Source organism: Schistocerca piceifrons, chromosome X, assembly GCF_021461385.2.
Source record: "Schistocerca piceifrons isolate TAMUIC-IGC-003096 chromosome X, iqSchPice1.1, whole genome shotgun sequence".
NCBI lineage: Eukaryota > Metazoa > Arthropoda > Insecta > Orthoptera > Acrididae > Schistocerca > Schistocerca piceifrons.
This window is the reverse complement of record NC_060149.1, coordinates 426,994,782-427,018,262: the sequence shown is the minus strand read 5'-3', so window position 1 is coordinate 427,018,262 and position 23,481 is coordinate 426,994,782. Positions and strand designations below refer to the sequence as shown.

General features: G+C 45.1%; 1 protein-coding gene across 1 annotated transcript in view; it reads right to left on the bottom strand.

Moving 5' to 3' along the window:
* LOC124722395 (elongation of very long chain fatty acids protein 7-like) overlaps positions 1–23,481 on the bottom strand; it is a 195,451-nt gene that overhangs the window by 32,446 nt on the left and 139,524 nt on the right. Inside the window, exons 3-5 of the mRNA XM_047247566.1 lie at positions 21,784–21,974; positions 15,365–15,445; positions 6,191–6,247 (exon numbers count right to left, since the gene is read on the bottom strand). Of these exons, the coding sequence (XP_047103522.1) occupies positions 6,191–6,247; positions 15,365–15,445; positions 21,784–21,974 (329 nt within the window). The remainder of the gene's footprint in view (positions 1–6,190; positions 6,248–15,364; positions 15,446–21,783; positions 21,975–23,481) is intronic.

Here is a 23,481-nt window from a genome sequence, read left to right as displayed (position 1 = left end):
GCGCTGCAGTCTGGAACCGCAAGACCGCTACGGTCGCAGGTTAGAATCCTGCCTCGGGCATGGATGTTTGTGATGTCCTTAGGTTAGTTAGGTTTAACTAGTTCTAAGTTCTAGGGGACTAATGACCTCAGCAGTTGAGTCCCATAGTGCTCAGAGCCATTTTGAACTGACATACGGCGAATGCAGTTTTCTGGGGTCTTTGTTCAGTCCCGGCCAAAAGATGTAGCGGGTTCCATATTTTGTGTCTTGCACGTCAACAGAAAGCTAATTACTCAAATTGTGAATGGCTCTGGCCAGCGAGTAGATACCCAGCGGGGGATTACGGACTGTGTCTACACATGTTATAGTACCCTATATGAAAGACAAAATATCGATGATCAGGCCTGTCACGTAGTGCTAAACGCCATCCAAGAACAGTTCCGATATGCGGATAGCGTCACACTGGAAGCCCCATTCACGATCGATCAAATTGAGGAAGCAGTCTTCCACGCTGCCAAGCAAAAGTCGCCAGGGTCTGATGGCCACGTAGCAGAATTCTACAAATGCTGTTAGGACTTGCTCAAAGAGTCTCTTCCAGCTGTTGCTAACGACATGTGGCGAGGCGTAACAGTACCTGACACTCTGAAAGAAGGGATAGTACGAGGGTTGCCCAAAAAGTAATGCACCACATTTTTTTTCCCAGCCGAAAGCAATGCTACGAATGCGAAACGTTACGTATGTGTTATTTGACGTCTCCTGAGCGAGCGCGCCAAGTTTCAGTCACTTTCGACAGATAGCGTAGCTGCAGGACAGTTCCAAAATGGCGTTTGTAGGGATGCACGTTACAAGCAACGTGCCGTCATTGAATTTTTCACTGCAGAGAAAGAAACTGTGGGGAATATTCACAAAAGTTTGTGCCAAGTCTGTGGAGCATCTGCTGTCGGTAGAAGTACAGTTAGTCGCTGCGCACGGAGGGTGAGGTCATCAGGAGGCGGTTCGACGGAGCTCCACGATTTGCAGCGGTCGGGGAGACCATCCACGGCTGTCACACCTGACACATCTGACCTAGCCCCCTCGGACTTCCACTTGTTTGAGCCATTAAAGGATGCCATTCGTGGAAGACAGTTTGAGGACGATGAGGAGGTGATTCACACAGTGAAACACTGGCTCCGCCACAAGGACAAGGATTGGTACCGACAGGGCGTACACGCCCTTGTTTTGCGTTGGAGGAATGCCATAGAACAGGAGGAGATTACGTGGAAAATTGGGTGTGTAAATAAAACACTCATCTTTCGAGTGTGTAATTCTCATTATGTTCAATAAGGAATTGCTGAAGAAAAAATGCAGTGCATTACTTTCTGTACAACCCTTTTAGTTCTTCTCCCGAAATCTGGCCGGAGCGCGCATGTATGCAGCTTGCGGCCTGTCACGTTACTTAGAGCAGATTTCAAAATCATTACACGCGCGACCAAGATTCGCATGGAATCACTCTGGGGCCGGCCGCGGTGGTCTCGCGGTTCTAGGCGCGCAGTCCGGAACCGTGCGACTGCTACGGTCGCAGGTTCGAATCCTGCCTCGGGCATGGATGTGTGTGATGTCCTTAGGTTAGTTAGGTTTAAGTAGTTCTAAGTTCTAGGGGACTGATGACCACAGCAGTTGAGTCCCATAGTGCTCAGAGCCATTTTGAATCACTCTGGGAGCAGACTTTAGACAGCTACTAACATTGTGCCATCCCCTGTAGAAGCATTCTTACTGTAGCATGTGGACTATGGGACGTGATATGTTCCGGTGCACCGGCTAGAACTAATGGAGCAGTTATATTTTTAGACTTTTCGAAAGCGTTTGATCCTGTGAGCCATGAGTTTTTAATTGAAACACTAAAGACGATGGGATATGGCAATCGTATTACAACAGTCCTCCGCAGTATGTTATTAAATGCTTCCTCTCGGATTTTAATCAATGGTCACCTCACAAAATCTCTCCGCATTGGTCGATCTGTCCGCCAAGGATGCACATTGTCAATGCTCTGTATGCTATAGCCACTGAACCCCTACTACGTCTCATTGCAAACAGAATTAGAGGACTAGTGGTTCAGGGCACGCGAATCTGCTGCACATCATACACAGACGACGTATCTGTTGAGTCTTCCCATCAAGCTATGGCCTTCCTGGAAGGCGTATTGAACATCTACATGAAGGCGTCTGGCGCTCAGATCAACAGCAGGAAGACGACCATATTTCCCCTCAGTGTCGGCTTTGGCGTAATTCCTGAGCCGCGTGGTTTGAGGTGCCATGTAACGGACTGCGCGGCCCTTACCGCTGGAGGTTCGAGTCCGATCTCGGGAATGGGTGTGTGTTTTGTTCTTATCATAAGTTACACGACTGGCCATTAAAATTGCTACACCACGAAGATGACGTGCTACAGACGCGAAATTTAACCGACAGGAAGAAGATGCTGTGATATGCAGATGATTAGTTTTTCAGAGTATTCACACAAGGTTGGCGCCGGTGGCGACACCTACAATGTGCTGAAATGAGGAAAGTTTCCAACCGATTTCTCATACACAAACAGCAGTTGACCTTCGTTGCCTGGTGAAACGTTGTTGTGATGCCTCGTGTAAGGAGGAGAAATGCGTACCACCACGTTTCCGACTTTGATAAAGGTCGGATTGTAGCCTATCGCGATTCCGGTTTATCGTATCGCGACATTGCTGCTCGCGTTGGTCGAGATCCGATTACTGTTAGCAGAAAATGGAATCGGTGGGTTCGGGAGGGTAATACGGAATCCCAACGGCCTCGTATCACTAGCAGTCGAGATGACAGGCATCTTATCCGCATGGCTGCAACGGATCGTGCAGCCACGTCTCGATCCCTGAGTCAACAGATGGGGACGTTTGCAAGAAAACAACCATTTTCACGAACAGTTCGACGACGTTTGCAGCAGCATGGAGTATCAGCTCGGAGACCATGGCTGCGGTTACCCTCGACGCTGCATCACAGACAGGAGCGCCTGCGATGGTGTACTCAACGACGAACCTGGGTGCACGAATGGCCAAACGTCATTTTTTCGGATGAATCCAGGTTCTTTTTACAGCATCATGATGGTCGCATCCGTGTTTGGCGACATCGCGGTGAACGCACATTGGAAGCGTGTATTCGTCATCGCCATACTGGCGTATCACCCGGCGTGATGGTATGGGGTGCCATTGGTTACACGTCTCGGTCACCTCTTGTTCGCACTGACGACACTTTGAACAGTGGACGTTACATTTCAGATGTGTTACGACCCGTGGCTATACCCTCCATTCGATCTCTGCGAAACCCTACATTTCAGCAGGATAATGCTTGACCGCATGTTGCAGGTCCTGTACGGGCCTTTCTGGATACAGAAAATGTTCGACTGCTGCCCTGGCCAGCACATTCTACAGATCTCTAAGCTGTTGAAAACGTCTTGTCAATGCAGCCGAGCAACTGGCTCGTCACAATACGCCACTCACTACTGTTGATGAACTGTGGTATCGTGTTGAAGCTGCATGGGCAGCTGTACCTGTACACGCCATCCAAGCTCTGTTTGACTCAATGCCCAGGCGTATCAAGGCCGTTATTATGGCCAGAGGTGGTTGTTCTTTGTACTGATTAGTCAGGATCTATGCACCCAAATTGCGTGAAAATGTAATCACATGTCATTTCTAGTATAATATATTTGTCCAATGAATACCCGTTTATCATCTGCAATTCTTCTTGGTGTAGCAATTTTAATGGCCAGGAGTGTAATTTAAGGAGGGTGTAAGTATTGGGACCGATGACCACGGCAGTTTTGTCCCTTAGGAATTCACACACGTCTGAACATTTGAAATTCCTTAAGTAACAAGGGCCGAGCAACAGACCTCGCGCCGTTCTCTGGGCATCTACTAGGAGACCACACCTGGCTGCATGATAACTAAGAACTGGGTGGACCTCCTGAACCGCATCAAGGCCACACTGACTTCGCACTCAGATAGACACCCGAACCTCCTGCGAAAGACGCAAACAAATCATGTATCCCTCGCAAGCAAAATGTACTACATGGCCAAAGTACTTCCGGCCTCTGAATCTTTGGCAGCGAGAATTCAGCCATCATTCAGCTGGTTTTTACTGCTTGGCAAATCTATAAAGTACAGTTCGTGGCACTCATCCTGCCTCCCTCGCGGGGCCGCCTTGGGTTCATCAGCGTCCGACACAAATGTGCCACGCTCCTGATCACCGGAATGAGAAAAGAACTGCAGCGTCAGGGCGCACGCTCCTTTGCAACGTGCATAGCGCCATCGATACAACTACCGATGATTCCTCCGGAATACCAACATATTCAGAAAGATTTTCTTGAATTTAGATATATGTGCGCCAGTATCCCAAACACCTCACAGCTCCTTAACAAGACAATATACAGATCATGACAAAGACCGCACGTGTGAACCCCATTGAAGAAACGGATCCATTGGCGAGCTGGACCGTACTGTGTCGAAATATTCACCAGCCATTCCTGCCTGCATGGATTCGCTCACGGTGGTATCTGATTGTCAATCACAAAATCCCTACCACCGACAAACTGCACCGAATCCACCTCAGTGCAACAGACACCTGGCACAAATCCGGAAACATTGACCCGCTCGCGCATAAATTTGTTTGCTGAACAGCACAGGACAAACGGAACTTTCTCAGCCAGCGACAAGCCGTTATTGAAACGACGAACGCACGCTATCTGAACGCTCGTGAACTGATGCGGACTGACCGCAAGCAATACCCAATTACTAAATAAATTGCGGCGCTATGGATGATCGGGCATAAAGCCCGGATGCTACGTTCTCCGAATATTTGTCCTACTCTGAAGGAGAATATTTTTAGATTCCGCAGGATGGCAGACATCGGAAAACATTTGGCAACATGCTGCATACCATGATCAGGTGATTCTCGCAAGAGCTCTTCATTACTCCAGTTAATAGATAATCGACACAATGTGACAGCATACACTAGAGAAGACTCCCTTACAACCCTGTAGCTGTTTTATGTAAGTGGTAGAGGTGTACAGGTGTGTGAGTAGCAATAGAAATACGTGATTGACCTTTAATGATTTGGAAAATTAACCTACAGCAACAGAAGACTGTTTTTTTTAATTAGAAGAAAAATTTCTTTTAATGCAGATGCAGTTACTTTTCCCCATAACGTCCAGAACAAAGGATTTTTTTCAGGTGAGAAGAAATACATTTTATTCAATCAAGATTAATACGTGCTTAAATTTAGTTCGCCGTTTATCTTTATTGCTTAATGAAGTCGGAAGAGCGACGAAAAAATTACCTAAGAAATGAAAAACGCAAAAAAAATGGTGACAGTGGTTAGCGTCGTAGCATCTGTGTTCGAAACCCGATATTTTTTTATTTTATTTTATTTTTTTCATGTACCTAACCATGTCTACAGAGGACTACTATACGAGTGTTTCTTATCAAGCTAGGGGATACAAGGGCGTTTCATTAATGGTAAAATTAGAACTTTGGTTGACTATAAGAGTCATCAATTTAGTTTATATTACATGTGTGTGCATGGTACTTTCTGGGTTACAATAATCTTAAAAGCTGAAATTGTTATATTTCATTCTTATGTTAATTCATATATTTTATTCTTAAGGGAGATTCGATGTATTCCCTTGGATGATATATATCTTAGAAACATTCGAAACATAGAAATTTCGAACACCACGAGAATCGCGCAAAGGCAGATTTGCCACAGCGACATTTTGTTGAATGAATCTCACTCGAGAAATAAACGTCGTTAACATTGCTGAAGATTTCACGCATTAACAATAATTTTCCGACATATTTGCTAAAAGGCATACACAAAACATCGATAATTTTGACCGCCGTTTTCTCAGAAACTATGGTGTACCTACGGATAAGACGAGACTAGTGTTCGCTTATTATGAGTCCTCTTCCACAGAGCTAAGTTTCTGGGAAATCGGGTTATGGCACTTGACGCGTTCTTCTCGTAGATCAGGTCATAATGTGCTCGAATATGTCGCTTGTCGCAATACATTAAAATTTTTTCTGAATCATGCGATGTTTAAAATCTTAGAAGTAGCTGAGTATAGTGTGAGTCAATGTTTTCTTCAGAGGAAAACTCCTCATATGCACAAATCACTTTTACGTGAAGTAATTTGTGTGGTCTATGCGAGTGACACTTACTGTATCAAGGAGTTCTGTCAGTTTTGCCAGGAAATAAATGTAAACACCACGCGCAACCTGTAACAGAGAAAACAAGTACTTATTATGTGGACAAAATATACGTAATAATAGAGATGATAGTAAAGAAGACTATCAACTTACACAGCAGATATGTTAGAATTCTGTTGATTTTCGGGATTCATTATTTGTGTGCATATGTCAATGCTATAGCTGCAGAAGGTGAACAGTACTGAAGATTTTGGATACACGTAAGCATAGAGTTCCTTAACAATATTTATTGACATTTGAAAAGTAAAATAAAAAGAAAAATATGCAGGTGCGGGTGGGTAGGAAGGTAACCATCCTTCATCCAAGTTTTTTAATAGGATAAAAATGTCATATTATAAAATATAAAATTTTTGAATGCAAACTCTCCTTTAAATTTTAAAACAAATCAGTTATGAGTAGTGATTTAACTGTGAATTCAATAATTTCCTTTTGTTCCATATACACACAGTAGAGTAATATCCAAGCTTTTAAGAAAGATGAATATTCAACTGTTCGTCTACTACTTGATTATCATGCACATTAAAAAATTGCCCTAGAAGTATAAGGAGTTACGAAAAAAGTCTGCAGGATTGCAATTGCAGTGGGCAGTTTGGGATGAAGGCGCGAATAATGTGTCAAGTAGTGAATGAAGCAGGCAATCATGCCATGGAGAGGCACTCGGGCTTCCTACAGCCAGTTGAGCGAGTATGAAAGGTGTCAAATTGTAGCCTTCCGAGTAGTGGGAAGGTCCTTCCGAGGAACTGCTGCACAATTAGGACGTGATGCGTCAGTTGTGCAAAGATGCTGGTGTCAGTGGTCACGTGAACATTCTTACACCCATAGACGAGGATCTGGACGTCCACGTAGCACAGACGCCCGCCAGGATTGTCGTGTTGTAAGGGGAGCGTGGCAGATCGTACAGCTACCACAGAACCGCTTAAAATACTTGTGAGCACAGATGTGTCAACGCAAACTATTGCAAACCGCTTATTAGCAGTGGGATTGCGGGCACCCACACCCTAGTCCGTCTTCCACTCACGTGACAGATTCGATGCGCACAGCTCGACTGGATCCGTCAGAGGATCACTTGGGATATGGAATGGCGCGCCGTGGTCTTCAGCGATAAAAGCAGATTCTGCCTGCAACCAAATGGTGGTCGTTTGTGCATATGACGTAGATCTCGCGAGTGCTGTCTTGTTTAGTGCATTCATCCAAGACACACTGGCTTCTCTCCAGGCCTTATGGCCTGGGCTGCGATAAGCTACAACTCTCGTTTACTTTTGGTGTTTCTTGAGAGACGCTAACCGGCGCTCGTGACGTGCAGAAGGTTGTTCGAGCCGCTGTTTTCCAGTTATTGCAAGACGGTAGGTGATGTGTTGTTCCAACACGATAGTGTTCACCCACACACTGCCCGTCAAACTCAGCGCGCTCTGCAAGATGGGCAGTAATTTACCTGACCAGCATTATATCCTCATTGTCTCGAATCGACGACGTGTGGGATATAATGGGACAAGAAGTGACTCGTCAGCCAGCAGCTCTTACGTAACTACGTGAATAGGTCGAACAGGCGTGGCAAAACGTATCCCAGGACAGTATTCGCCATCTGTACGATCGTCTGGATATCAGTGTCTGCACGTTCATTACTGCCTGTGGGGGCTACACAACATACTAATATGGGTGTTTCAGCATGGGTTGATACCTCGTACCACAGAACCGCTTGTGCTATTGATCTATAAATGGTATCATTTCATCTCCTCCATATGCAATTTTACAAAAATAAATTTTTAATGAATTCGAAACCTCTAAAACGGTGTACTAATTTTTTTCCCGCAGTGTACATCATATAACAAGGAAACGTTGTTATCAAAAATTTCTTGTCTGATTTACTTAAGATTTTTACTTGATACTGTAACAACAGTTCAGGTGGACACAGGCAACATATTTCTTAAATATACAAGAGTTATCAATATGTATATAAAATCTGTACTGCTATATAAACACAAGTACTTTTTTAACGTTGTTACCAAAAATCTCGAAAAGTTCTTGACCGATTTACTTCAAATAACTACACGATGCTCTAATAAACGTCCAGGCGAAAAGGAGCAACATATAGCTTTAATATACATGGTATATAAAGATAGATATAATGTATAAAGGGGAAACGTTGTAAGAAAAATCTCGAAATACTCTAATAAATAATCGGAAGGACATAGGCTAAATATTATTTTAAACGACAATGTACAGGTTTTGTGTTAAACCAGGCTGCAAGAAAGAAAATGCTATGCTGTGCTGTGAGAATGTGGAAATTTCGTTTTCTTTCTTTCAGTCATTTTTAATTACAATAGCAACGCATTTAAACCATTAGATAAATTGTTTCGCCCATGCATATTTTTTTTTCCTCGTATACAATTTTAAACACAGCTCTGTACTGTTTCGTTTTCTTCGTCTCAGTCGGTTTCCATAGAAAACAGGTAAGTTGTAGCATTTATGGGTTATCGTTTTACAATTAGAATACTACCACGAACACGAGCGTCATCAGCACTAAATTACTTGGGGTGAACGGGGGGGAGTGGGGGGGGGGGCACTCAATAGATAAGGTATTAGTCACAAAGCGATCCAAACGGGAGATCTCTTTGAAAAAAGTGAAAAAAATTAGGACTTGAAACCACTTTCTGGAGCTTTCTGAATGCCTCAGACAATTTATTTCGATGAGAATTAAAACTCCTAAAGCATGCCAATTGAAGCCTGGATTAAAACTGCGATCGCAGTCCAGTTTGCACAATGACTAAGCGTAGAAATTTAAAAAGAATGGGGTTCAACGTTCAACGTTCGAGCAGCTCCTCGTGTGCAACACATTTATTTCGTTAATGTTAAGCGATACTTGAGATAGTGTAAACTGTGACGCCATTGGGCTGTGGATGACTGGAAACGAGTGATTTGGAATGATGAACCATGCTATACTAGCCAACCGACGGAAGGATTTGGGTTCGGCGAATACCTGGAGAACGTTAGCTACCATCACGTGAAACGCGGAGGAGGTATTGTTATGTTATCGGGGAGTTTTCATTATTAGGGTGTGGTCCGCTTATTGCGCTTTAGAAAACGCTAAATGCGGAAGGACATGAGCACATTTAACAGCTGCGTGTAGTGTGTACAGACGGAGACGACGATTGTATCAGCATGACAATGCATCTGTGGTTTGTGGATAGTGACGTTCATAAAATAGACTGGCCTGTCATGAATCCTGACCTGAACCCAGCTGGGATGAGCTATAACGTCGTCTTCGCTCCATATGCCAGCGTCCAACATCACCACATTTTATCGTATCTTGAGGAAGAATGGTCTACCATTGCTTCACAGACATTCAGACACGTCACTGAAAGTGTCCACATCTGATTTAGAGACGTCATAAGCGCATAGGGTGGACACACCCCATATTAATGGCCACTAGTAGGTACCAGGATGCTTTTGATTAGACAGGGCATGTATACGAAAAAAATAGAATTGAGATTTCAACAGTGCAGAAAAAAAATAGAATTGAGATTTCAACAGTGCAGTAGTGGAAACGTCGTATCTTTGTCAGGCTAATGCACCAAGTCACATCCATATTGGTTAGGGTACGTGGTCATTATCAGAAGCTAATAACAACAATAGACGTGAGTTCAGATATAAATTAAACAGACTGATTTCTAATAATTAATATTGTTACAACAGTTTACTAGTAGAGAGCTTAAAGTGTGGTAAATCGTCTTTGCATTTGAAGGGGAAGAACACTGCAATAATCTACGGTGAGTTGGTGGAAGTGTACACCAACAACGCGTCGTCATATGAGACAGATGGTGCAGACACGTCCAGTGTGGTCAAACAAGTCTGAATGACGAAGAACGAAATGGCAGTCCGTCTCGCTGTGAATAACCGGGAATTTTAAGAGAAGCCTAGTCCCTGGTACTCGACGCGTGGCGTGTCCCAATCGAGGCAATACTGAAGAAAGTGAGAATGGGTCATGGACCAGTTCTCAATGTTTTACACAACTTTTTGAATCCGACGAAGGTCGCCTACTGCTGGGTACCATGAGTACTGGCAACCATTCAGAAAGCCTTCTGAGCCGCCGCAGTAGTGGAAATGTCGTATCTTTGTCAGGCTAATGCACTTAATCACCGTGGGCGAGTACTGGGTGTATCGTAGTAACCCGGAGACAACTGAGCAAGAAAACATTGAATTCACTACAGCGGAAAAGTATGAAGACCCAACCATCATCGGACAAAAAGTCATTCTGAAGGTTTTCTGGACTGCCACGTGTGATACTGACAGATTATGCCCATAAGGGGCAAATCGCCACAGGAGGACGCTACCGAAACGTAAGGAGATCACGGGAGGCTGTCAGGACGTTGTCCGAGAGGGGCTCATTCCGCACAGAACACGGTCACACTTTCAGCTTCTTTGAGCTTTAGGATTTCGTCTCGTCAGATTAATTCCTGACATGTCACCCAGCGACTTCCTTCTCTTTTCTCAGGGGGAGAAACTGTTTCGTGACAGGCATTTCCAGAATGACGACTAGGTAATTTTCGATGTGGAGTCTTTCCTGAACAGCCGAAATATAGATTTATAGAAGTAAAAACTCCACCAAATCTTCTGCTATTGGGAAAATATTTCCAGTTTAAGGGTGAATAACACCATCACCTAAATTCATGGTCACAACGTGATGTTTTAGAGGTGGTAATTAAAACATTATACAGTTATTCTGGATTTTCATACATTGTTGCGAACAGAGGAACGGGTTGGAATTTTTGAAAGCCTTCTACGATGGTTTTTTGTAAAGTAAGATCCGATGTCTTACAAAACATAAGCCATCGCAGACTTTTTCAAAAAACTGATTGTTTAATTCCTTACAACTTTTCTAATTTTCTACCACAGTTTTCGTATTTGTTTAAACATTTGTCACAACGTTGTACAAGATGTTATATCCCTAAGTCATAGACGTATTCTGCCAGTGATAACTAGTCTTTAACTGCTTCTTTCAAAAAAAAAAAAAAAAGAAAAAAAAGTGTGTGAAATCTTATGGGACTTAACTGCTAAGGTCATCAGTCCCTAAGCTTACACACTACTTAACCTAAATTATCCTACGGACAAACACACACACCCATGCCCGAGGGATGACTCGAACCTCCGCCGGGACCAGCCACACAGTCCATGACTGCAGCGCCTGAGACCGCTCGGCTAATCCCACGCGGCTGCTTCTTTCACCTTGTCATCTGTTGCGAAGAGCATTCTGTCGAGAAACTCTTTTGGGTAGAGGAACAAGTGAAAATCACCTGGTCCTCACGAATATTTTTGCCCATGGCTTCGTCTAAATCATCTGGGGTCACTGATGGTCAGCGTGATCGGATTTTATCATGGGCATTTTCCCGTCTGTCCTAGAACGCTCTCACCCATTTACGCACTTTGCTGTCACTTATCCCATTAGGGCTATACGCCTCACTTGTCTGACAGTGAATTTCCGCTGCTGCAACGTTCCTTGCTGTCAAAAACCGAATCACGGACTGTATTTGACAGTCAGCGGGCTGATCAGTTGTTTCAAATATTATGAACTGACACTGTAAACAGCACACTGCGACAATACCAATGTAAATGACGTCTCGTTTGACGAGCAAGGAATACCGGGAGTCGATGCGCATGCGCGTTTCGGTGTCCTCGCGACGTTCGATTAGCTACAGCGATTTGGACCTTACTTTCCGAACAACCCTTGTATTAGGCGGTCTGTAATAATGCGAGATGCATGTTATGCGCGACAAATATAAATTTCTTCCTCATTCTCAACAGAGAAGACATTGAAAACCACTTCACAAGACAAACTAACGAGCAGACACTGTTTAGATTGAAACTTGCTGGCAGATTAAAACTGTGTGCCGGACCGAGACTCGAACTCGGGACCTTTGCCTTTCGCGGGCAAGTGCTCTACCAACTGAGGTTTAGGTTGAATTTGGGTAAAATGTTAGGCCTATACTCCAGATAATACACCTGTAGAATCTTCAATCGGGTTTTCCTAGGAACAGGAATTTTGCGACACGTGGTACGTAATGATCCTAGCCTACTCAAGAGTGACAAAATAGTGAAGGTGCGGCGCGGGGTAGCCGTGCGGTCTTGGGCGTCTTGTCACGGTTCGCGCGGTTCACTCCGTCGGGGATTCGAGTCCTCCCTCGGGTGCGTAAGTTAGTTTAAGTTAGATTAAGTAGTGCGTAACCCTAGGGACCAATGACCTCAGCAGTTTGGTCCCATAGTCCTTACCACGATTTCCAATTTCCAATAGTGAAGGTGATTTGCGACAGAGCGTAATGCATAGTGCGCCAACGCTTTATGCCAGGCGTGGCAGTCCAGCTGATACTGGACGAATCTAATGTTTTGTACATTGCGCTTTAGTGAATGAACGCCAAAGACAGTGGAAGAATATTCGCGATCACTATAGAATATAGATAACAGAAGTAGATATCACACGATCCGCTGCAAGAAAATAAGCTACTGGGACAGGCTGAGATTTCTAGAATGTGTGGAAGCCGAAAGGAACACTTTCAAATTTTATACCGCACACTGAAAATATGGAAAATTGCCCTAACGTGCTGGCAAAACCCAACAATGGCGTCTGCAGCAATGCTATCGATAACTCTCCAGATACAACTGACGATAAGTGTGAACCACTTTCTCCCGAATCTCAGCAAATATTGCAACCACCATTTTTAGCCACGTGCCAAAGTTCTCCAACCAAAAAGAGGAAGGAAAGTGATGCCCTTCTCAAGTATTTGAATAAGAACAAAGAAGACAGATTCCTGCGACAAGAGGACGAAGTAGACATGTTCTTCAAAACCATGGCTATGACCGTGAACAAATTTCGGTCAGATCCATTTACGCAGACAAAGATTGGTATTTCCCGAATCGGCACAGAGATGGAAGTGTTAAATCAACAGCGTTATTGCGGCTATAGCTCGCCAACTGTGAATTATAACGACAGTCATTCATTCTTGCAGCACTCGTCAGCACTGTTCCCAGGTGCACCCTGACATGCCTACATCACCTCTTAGTGAAGTTTCTCAAACAAGTGGCATTCTCACTCAAGCAATCGGTTTACCTGACTAACGAGCAGTATTAATACAACAAATAATACAGAACAGGAGAATGTTTGTAGAAGGTTGCATGCTTTATTCGCTATTCTAGGGCGTCTTGCACGGTTGCACGGTTCACGGGGCTCCCCCTGTCGGAGGTTCGAGTCCTCCCTCGGGCATGGGTGTGTGTGTGTTGTCCTTAGCGTAAATTAGATTAAGTAGTGTGTAAGCCTGGGGACCGATGACCTCAGCTGTTTGGTCCCATAGTTCTTACCACAAATTTCCAAATTTTCCAGTCTTAACATGTGCAAAAACTCTAACGTACTCGTTGTCGAGGGTTCCGTACCTTTGACGGTTTGTACGAATGATGCCATTTAAATTCCATGGAGTAATACACTACTGGCCATTAAAATTGCTACACCACGAAGATGACGTGCTACAGACGCGAAATTTAACCGACAGGAAGAAGATGCTGTGATATGCAAATTATTAGCTTTTCAGAGCATTCACTCAAGGTTGACGCCGGTGGCGACACCTACAACGTGCTGACATGAGGAAAGTTTCCAACCGATTTCTCATACACAAGCAGCAGTTGACCGGCGTTGCCTGGTGAAACGTTGTTGTGATGCCTCGTGTAAGGAGGAGAAATGCGTACCATCATGTTTCAGACTTTGATAAAGGTCGGATTGTAGCCTATCGCGATTGCGGTTTATCGCATCGCGACATTGCTGCTCGCGTTGTTCGAGATCCAATTACTGTTAGCAGAATATGGAGTCGGTGGGTTCAGGAGTGTAATACGGAACGCCGTGCTGGATCCCAACGGCCTCGTATCATTAGCAGTCGAGATGACAGGCATCTTATCCGCATGGCTGTAACGCGTCGTGCAACCACGTCTCGATCCCTTAGTCACCAGATGGGGACGTTTGCAAGACAACAACCGTCTGCACGAACAGTTCGACGACTTTTGCAGCAGCATGGACTATCAGCTCGGAGACCATGGCTGCGGTTACCCTTGACGCTGCATTACAGACAGGAGCGCCTGCGATGGTGTACTCAACGACGAACCTGGGTGCACGAATGGCCAAACGTCATTTTTTCGGATGAATCCAGGTTATTTTTACAGCATCATGATGGTCGCATCCGTGTTTGGCGACATCGCGGTGAACGCACATTGGAAGCGTGTATTCGTCATCGCCATACTGGCGTATCACCCGGCGTGATGGTATGGGGTGCCATTGGTTACACGTCTCGGTCACCTCTTGTTCGCATTGACGGCACTTTGAACAGTGGACGTTACATTTCAGATTTGCTATGACCCGTGGCTCTACCCTTGATTCGATGCCTTCGAAACCCTACATTTCAGCAGGATAATGCTTGACCGCATGTTGCAGGTCCTGTACGGGCCTTTCTGGATACAGAAAATGTTCGACTGCTGCCCTGGCCAGCACATTCTCCAGATCTCTAAGCTGTTGAAAACGTCTTGTCAATGGAGCCGAGCAACTGGCTCGTCACAATACGCCACTCACTACTGTTGATGAACTGTGGTATCGTGTTGAAGCTGCATGGGCAGCTGTACCTGTACACGCCACCCAAGCTCTATTTGACTCAATGCCCAGGCATATCAAAGCCGTTATTACTGCCAGAGATGGTTGTTCTGGATACAGATTTCTCAGGATCTATGCACCCAAACTGCGTGAAAATGTAATCACATGTCAGTTCTAGTATAATATATTTGTCCAATGAATACCCGTTTATCATCTGCATTTATTCTTGGTGTAGCAATTTTAATGGCCAGTAGTGTACTTTAGGTGGCACGCCATGACGTGAATTGTATTCTGCCACCCTATATATCCTGATCATGTCTTTAAGCACCTCCCACTACTTGAACACAGTTCTCACGGAATGAAAAATGGCACGCACGAGTATTCCCAGGTTTTTCATGGAGGCAGCATTTCATTGTGCCCAGGAGACATCGACGAGACTCATTTCCTAAATGAACAATCATACTACAGTACATTTTCGAATTTATCTACGCAGTTGAACTTAAACTTACTCTGATGGCCTGCGGACTGTTGGAGAAGTCCACTGGTTCACATCGCCAATTGTAATGTCGGAGCCACGCCCCATCTAGACCCTGAAAACAGAAAGACAAAACAGTGTAGAACAATTCAGATTGTATATTCACTGATATAGACTCTTATAAGTTTGAGTGTCCACCAGAGAAAATATCCCTTGTTGGAGACTACAGCCGCCAACCAAGGTGTGTGCGGGTCAGCCACCTGTGTGCTGCAATAATGCTGGCATAGTGTACTACAGTGCAGTGGTCTACTGTAGCGGTGGAGTGGACTGCTTAATGCTACAGCAAAAATAAACGTTTCGCAGCTCGCTATACGATGGGAACCGAGCCCTTGTCACAACATACCCATCAAGGGGAGGTATATATGCTCCCAGTTCAACTGGTAGCTTCATTCCATCACAGCCGTGAATTCGTCTAGCACAGTCTCCGAGCTGGTCATCAGTCAGATGTGCAGCCGAGCGGGTCCGCGCTCGCCATTATGAGGGCAGAAGCGACCAGCCTGAAACACTGACTGTAGCAGTCAACCAAAACACTACGCTATCACATGTAGTGTCAAAAGTGGTATTGGTGTCGTCGTCAGTGGCTGCTAGAGTATGGAGCAACGTATGTATTCTGTAACGACTTGTGGGTTCCCTGTGACTGTTATTCCCAAATTTATGACCGTACTGTTTCCGCTCTTGTAATGGCATTGTAGGCCAGGAGGTCCCATCCAGGGAAGTTCGGCCACCGAGTGCAAGTCTTATTTCAGTCAACACCACATTGGGTGACTCGCATGCCGGTGATGAGGATGGAATGAACACAACACCCAGTCCACGAGCGATGAAAATCCCCAACCTGGCCGGGAATCGAACCCGGGCCCGCTGCATGGGAGGCAAGCACGTAACCACCCAGCTAAGCAGGCGGACGCTTTTGATTATATCAGTAATAGATGGGATTGTGGAAGCCGTAAAGAGTCGAAATGACGAACTGATGATACCGGTTATATGCTTGCAGTGTAGCCTACCTGGTTATGTGACTTCATGTATTGATTTGCATGACTTACTATGTTGGACATGCTGACAAAGGAGGCATTATGGCAGGAAATGTAGTGAGAGTGTTTGTGTGGCTGAGACGTGGAAAACCATGGGCATCAGGGAAGTTCAGATGAATGCAAACACAGGGTGGATAAAAACATGTGTCAGAAACTTTACGGATTTATTCTTGACTTTAAACCATTGCAAAAAGTGCCGATGAACATGGGTCCGAAAATCCTTCGTTAGAGAGGTATGAAAAAAATTCCATGTAGTGACTCTTGGTTGCGTAATTTGCCTCAGATGTGTATTTTTACTCACATTTTTCTTTACTCTTGGTCATGACATTTGTTTTGGTTCATCTGATTGTCGTTAGTTCTGACAACACATCACAACGTTGTATTCAGTGTCTGAAATGACGACACTACATATGTGGCGTAGCAGATGGGGATGCGAAAGCAGCACGTCAACTTTATGCTGAACGTTACCCTCGGAGGCAGTTATCTTGTGCTAGAACGTTCGCACGACTTCACGAACGTTCACAAGAGACAGGCTCATTTGAGAAGAGAATTGCAGGTGGTGGGAGACGATGCGGTGTACGAACGGCGAAGATTGAAGGAAGGGTTCTTCGTGCTATGGATGAAACATCAACTAGTACAAGGAGACTTGCAAGAAGGGAAGACGTTAGTCACACGACACTCTGGAAGATTCTGTGCGAAAATCTTCTCTACCTTCAACGTGTGCGAGAATTAAATGAGGTAAATTTTCAGCCAAGAAACTATTCTGCCAGCGCATGTTAGGACAGTGTGCCGCGTTTCTGCTATTCTTAGGATGCATCTTACTCGCTGATGCCGCTGGCGTTTTGCGTTATGGGAACTTCAGTTATTATAACAGCTATATCTGGGCTTATGAACACCCTCATGAAGTGTCATTAATGGTCATCTCATTGGCCCCTACTCCTTTCCGCAACATCTTACCGGACATCTACGGTTTCTCAGACATGAATTTCTCCATTTGCTTCACGATGTACCACTACGTCATCCAACGGATGTGTTTTATGCACCATGATGCTCCACTTCACCTTACACGGATATCTGTCAGTATCTCGGATTTTCTGAGAACATATGGAACTATTATTCAGCGTGTTGCCATTCGAGTAGTTATTTTCCGACACAGAATGACATTGATGAATTTGAGCCAGGAGTCTGTTGCACCAGACGATATTATAGGCTGCTGTTAGATCTAAGAAAGCCCCCGTGTTTATTTTCTGCTTCTCAAAGCCGTTTTCGATATGAGTTGCTATTGTTAGCACTTGTTTATCACTACCCCTTCCTAGTCTAAGCACATCTTGCTCTGTACGGACGTGTTTTGTTGATGGCTGGACAGAGACTCTGTTGTGAATGAGCGTCTCTAGGTGCGTGAACTTGACATTAAGGAGAGCAATGGGGCGGTTGCTTTCATCTTTTGCTGGATCATTGTTTGAATTTAATGAACCACTGATCCTAGTTTTGTTGAGATGTGGCAGATGTCCTGTCTCTAAGATGCTTGAAAAGAGAATGTTCGGGCATTTGACAGTAGCAGGACCACAGTGCAACAGAAAGTGAGGGTAAATACCTTCAACACCCATTTCATGTTCTCCGTAGCTTGAATGGTCACTTCCAATTGAAATGGGGTGCAAAACTCAGATGTTTGCGGAGCCGACCGTTTCTTTACTTTAAAGAGATGTCTAACTTCTCCTTTGATGTGCTTATCTCCTGTTGACTTGGGAGGCAGAGATAACACGAGTGGCGATATCATGTCAATTTATGTTACATTTTTATCTGCTGGTGGTTTTTGCTGTATCCAGCTTATGATTAGCGACCAAGCCTACCTAATTGTGTGACTATGGTCCAAGGAAGTTACTATTTCCTTCCATCTGTTTTGTGTGCTCTCGTTTAGTGATTGTAGAAGGCCGGAGGCACTAACAAGATCGATAATTTCTTTGAAATTCGTAATGTAGATCAAATGATGAAAACACTATGCCAGTTTCTTTCAGCAATCAATTCAAAACAGAATCGATGACGAGACTCTCCAAATTGATAATAATATTGTTTGGATGCGAGGCTAAATACACTGCCGGCAAAAAAAAATTAGTACAACCCGAAAGACGACATCGATTTTGATCCGATGACTGGATATGTTTGCCAACGTCATCCGCCAACAGATAGCGTGGAGGCGTAGGTACTTGAGTGCCATCTCTGTCTAACCTTTAATAGGGAATGCTCACAGCCAAAAGGCTCAGTGTGGTGCAAACCTGTGAAGCAAACAGGCAACCATGCCACGGAATCGCTCTCATGCTTCCTAAGTCAATTGGACGAGTTTGAAAGGGGTCAAATTGTGGCCTTTCGAGTGGTGGGATGGTCCTTTCAGAGAATTGCCAAACAAGTCGGACAAGCTGCTCCAGTTGTGCAACGATGCTGGAATCAGTGGTCACGGGAACATTCTCACATCCGTAGACGATGTTGCGAACTGGTTATTAGCAAAGGGACTACGGGCATGCACACCTCTCTAGCCCGTCTTCCATTCACGCCATAGCATTGACGTGCACGGCTCGATTGGTGCCGTCAGAGTATCACTTGGAAGATGGAATGGCACGCCGTAGTTTTCAACGATGAACCCAGATTCTGCCTGCACGCAAGTGGCGGTCGTTTGCGCATACGACGTAGACCTGGTGAGCGCTGTCTCGTAGAGTGCATTCGTCCAAGACACACTGGTCCTACCATAGGTCTGGGGTGCGATAAGCTACAAGTCTCATTCACCTTTGGTGTTTCTCGAGGGGACGCAAACCAGCGCTCGGTACGTGCGGAATCTGGTTAGATCCGTTGTTTTGCCGTTCTTGCAACAGGAAGGTGAATGTTGTTCCAACAGAATAATGTTCGCCCACACACTGCCCGTCAAGCTCATCGTGCTGTGCAAAACGTGCAGCAACTTCCCTGACCAGACGATCTCCGGCCTGTCTCCAACCGAGGACGTGAGGGGTATGATAAGATTCAAAATGGTTCAAATGGCTCTGAGCACTATGGGACTTAACATCTATGGTCATCAGTCCCCTAGAACTTAGAACTACTTAAACCTAACTAACCTAAGGACAGCACACAACACCCAGCCATCACGAGGCAGAGAAAATCCCTGACCCCGCCGAGAATCGAACCAGGGAACCCGGGCGTGGGAAGCGAGAACGCTACGGCACGACCACGAGATGCGGGCGTATGATAAGACAAGAAGTTTATCATCATCCAACAACGCTTACATAACTACGTGAACAGGTCGAGGAGGCGTAGCATAACGAATGACAGGCCAGTATTCGCCATCTGTACAATCGATTGGATGCCAAAGTCAGCACCAGTCTTGCCGCCCGTGGAGGCTACACCACGTACTAATGAGGGTGTTTCCCCTTATCGGTGTTGATGAAGGCGTATTGGGAAAAATACACTACTGGCCATTGAAATTGCTACACCAAGAAGATGACGTGCTACAGACGCGAAATTTAACCGACAGGAAGAAGATGCTGTGATATGCAAATTATTAGCTTTTCAGAGCATTCACACAAGGTTGGCGCCGGTGGCGACACCTACAACGTGCTCACATGAGGAAAGTTTCCAACCGATTTCTCATACACAAGCAGCAGTTGACCGGCGTTGCCTGGTGAAACGTTGTTGTGATGCCTCGTGTAAGGAGGAGAAATGCGTACCATCATGTTTCCGACTTTGATAAAGGTCGGATTGTAGCCTATCGCGATTCCGGTTTATCGTATCGCGACATTGCTGCTCGCGTTGGTCGAGATCCTATTACTGTTAGCATAATATCGCATCGGTGGGTTCAGGGGGGGTAATACGGAACGCCGTGCTGGATCCCAACGGCCTCGTATCACTATCAGTCGAGATGACAGGCATCTTATCCGCATGGCTGTAACGGATCGTGCAGCCACGTCTCGATCGCTGAGTCACCAGATGGGGACGTTTGCAAGACAACAACCATTTGCACGAACAGTTCGACGACGTTTGCAGCAGCATGGACTATCAGCTCGGAGACCATGGCTGCGGCTACCCTTGACGCTGCATTACAGACAGGAGCGCCTGCGATGGTGTACTCAGTGACGAACCTGGGTACACGAATGGCCAAACGTCATTTTTTCGGATGAATCCAGGTTCTTTTTACAGCATCATGATGGTCGCATCCGTGTTTGGCGACATCGCGGTGAACGCACATTGGAAGCGTGTATTCGTCATCGCCATACTGGCGTATCACCCGGCGTGATGGTATGGGGTGCCATTGGTTACACGTCTCGGTCCCTCTTGTTAGCATTGACGGCACTTTGAACAGTGGACGTTACATTTCAGATTTGTTACGACCCGTGGCTCTACCCTTAATTCGATCCCTGCGAAACTCTACATTTCAGCAGGATAATGCACGACCGCATATTGCAGGTCCTGTTCGGGCCTTTCTGGATACAGAAAATGTTCGACTGCTGCCCTGGCCAGCACATTCTCCAGATCTCTCACCAACTGAAAATGTCTGGTCAATGGTGGCCGAGCAACTGGCTCGTCACAATACGCCAGTCACTACTCTTGATGAACTGTTCAAAAAAATTGTTCAAATGGCTCTGAGCACTATGGGACTTAACATCTATGGTCATCAGTCCCCTAGAACTTAGAACTACTTAAACCTAACTAACCTAAGGACATCACACAACACCCAGTCATCACGAGGCAGATGAACTGTGGTATCGTGTTGAAGCTACATGGGCAGCTGTACCTGTACACGCCATCCAAGCTCTGTTTGACTCAATGCCCAGGCCTATCGAGGCCGTTATCACGGTCAGAGGTGGTTGTTCTGGGTACTGATTTCTCAGGACCTATGCACACAAATTGCTTGAAAATGTAATCACATGTCAGTTCTAGTATAATATATTTGTCCAATGAATACCCGTTTATCATCTGCATTTCTTCTTGGTGTAGCAATTTTAATGGCCAGTAGTGTAATTTTTTTTCTTGCAGTGCACATAATCGATTATGAGGCTTTACAAGTCGATAGTAAAACGAGCTTTGCAGTTCGGATGTGAGACTGCAAACAGAATGCCGATGAGGTTTTGCCAGTCTGCAATAAAACCAATGATAAGCTTTGATTAACCAGTGTTCAAAATGACTGCTAGCTTTTCCCCCGTAAGCAGTACCGACTCAGATGCTTCCGAGGTCACACGGTACGTTATCACCTTCTTTAGGTATCATTTGTTAGCGAAAGAGGTGACAGACGAGGTGTGCCATCACATGGGGCCTAAAATTTTCGTTTAAGTTATGAAAAGAATAAGAGCAAAAGAACGACTCACAAAAATGTGCAGATACTAACCTCCCAGAAAATCCAAGTGCTGATGAGGACCTGCACGAAGTTGTAGAAGATGAGCACGTTGGTTAGTTCGAAGGGCTTGCGGTGCCTCATGTAGCGCGGGCCCGCGGAGAGGACGAAGTAGAGGTAGGCCCCCAGCAGCGTGAGGCCCGGCATCGGGCTGCTGATCAGGAACCAGTCGTTGGTGCGCGGGTCTGCAACACGACAGAGTCCAGTTAGTCTCCCCACGTTAAACCTCTCTAAGCATTTCCGTGCTTCCCAGTTTGTTTTTCGTCAGTTTAGCTCTTTATATTAGATTGGTGCATAAGTTCGTACGTATTTGGTTTGCATGTTGGTATTCCGGTTGTTATGGGTTTATTTATCGATTGTCATTTTTTATTTGTAGTTCATGTTGCTATTTGAGTTTACTTACTGTCAGTTTGTCATTTGGAGATAGTGAGTGGACCTGTGGACGCTAGAAAATGGAGAGCCAAGTGGAGAAATCGGATCATTTCCGACACTTTTTTTCTGTTTGAGTTTGATAGAGGGGTGAGAGCAGCGGAGGCAGCCAGAAACATTTGCGCCGCCTATTGCGATAATAGACGGAAACGGCAAGAAAACGGTTTTCTCATTTTAAGGAGGATCGGTTTGACATTAGTGACTCTCCACGTTCAGGAAGACCTTACATGATGATCGTTTAATAGCATTAATTCACAATGATCCTCGTCTGTGTACTCGAGAACTGGTAGATGTGATGAACTATGACCATTCTACCATCTTATCACATTTGCATGCAATGGAGAAGGTTCAAACATCGGGTTTGAGGCTACCGCATACTATAAGCCAAAATCTGAAAAATCTGCAGGTGGCCACATGTGCATCTCTCCCTACTCGTCAGTAAATGGCTTGTGAACAACAACATCGACCATTCCTATTCTGTATCGTTACTGTTGATGAGAAATGGTGTTTTTATGCTAACATAAGGAAAAGAAAGGAATGGTTGAGCTCAAAAAAAAAGTAATAATAATAAAATAAAATAAAAAAAGCAGGAACTATCTGTACTAAGACCTGTGCGCAGCCAAAAAAGATAATGTTATCCCTCCTGTGGAACAGCGACGGTGTGGTGTACTACGAATTCGTTTCCCGAGGCGTAACCATCACAGCTGACATTTATTCTCAACGTCCGCCCCTAATAGTGTGGCTGTTGGGCCACTATACCAGTCATGTCTTCAATCGGCTGACGGGCGACGATTACAGCGAATTTCTGTTACACATGGAAACGGAATATATTAAAATTAGACACTACGCGGATCACTGTCGCAAGTACGGTAATATGCTCCATATTGCATTCAATAGAACAGGGATCGGATAGCTGTTCGAGCTCTAAAACCTTCACCCGTTTACGTATCAAGCGAATAGTCTGGCTCAAATGCCGTATTGAAGCTTTCCCCCCCAAAAAATCAATGTTCCTTTACAATCAATGTGAGTGGTAACAGGTATGGTGGGCGGCACCGTGGCCAGGCCTCGGACTAATTGACCCCTACCCTCCTTGCCGCCACCTGCCTGCCACGCTCGTAGCATAAAATTACCAATAAGACATAGAAAAGATAATCGAGAAAAAAAAAAAGAAAGTTGGATAGATGAAAAAAAAATTCCGCATCCTCAACTGAGGATGATATCAATTAAAAAAAAAAAAAACCCAACCGGAAGGTCCATGGTTCA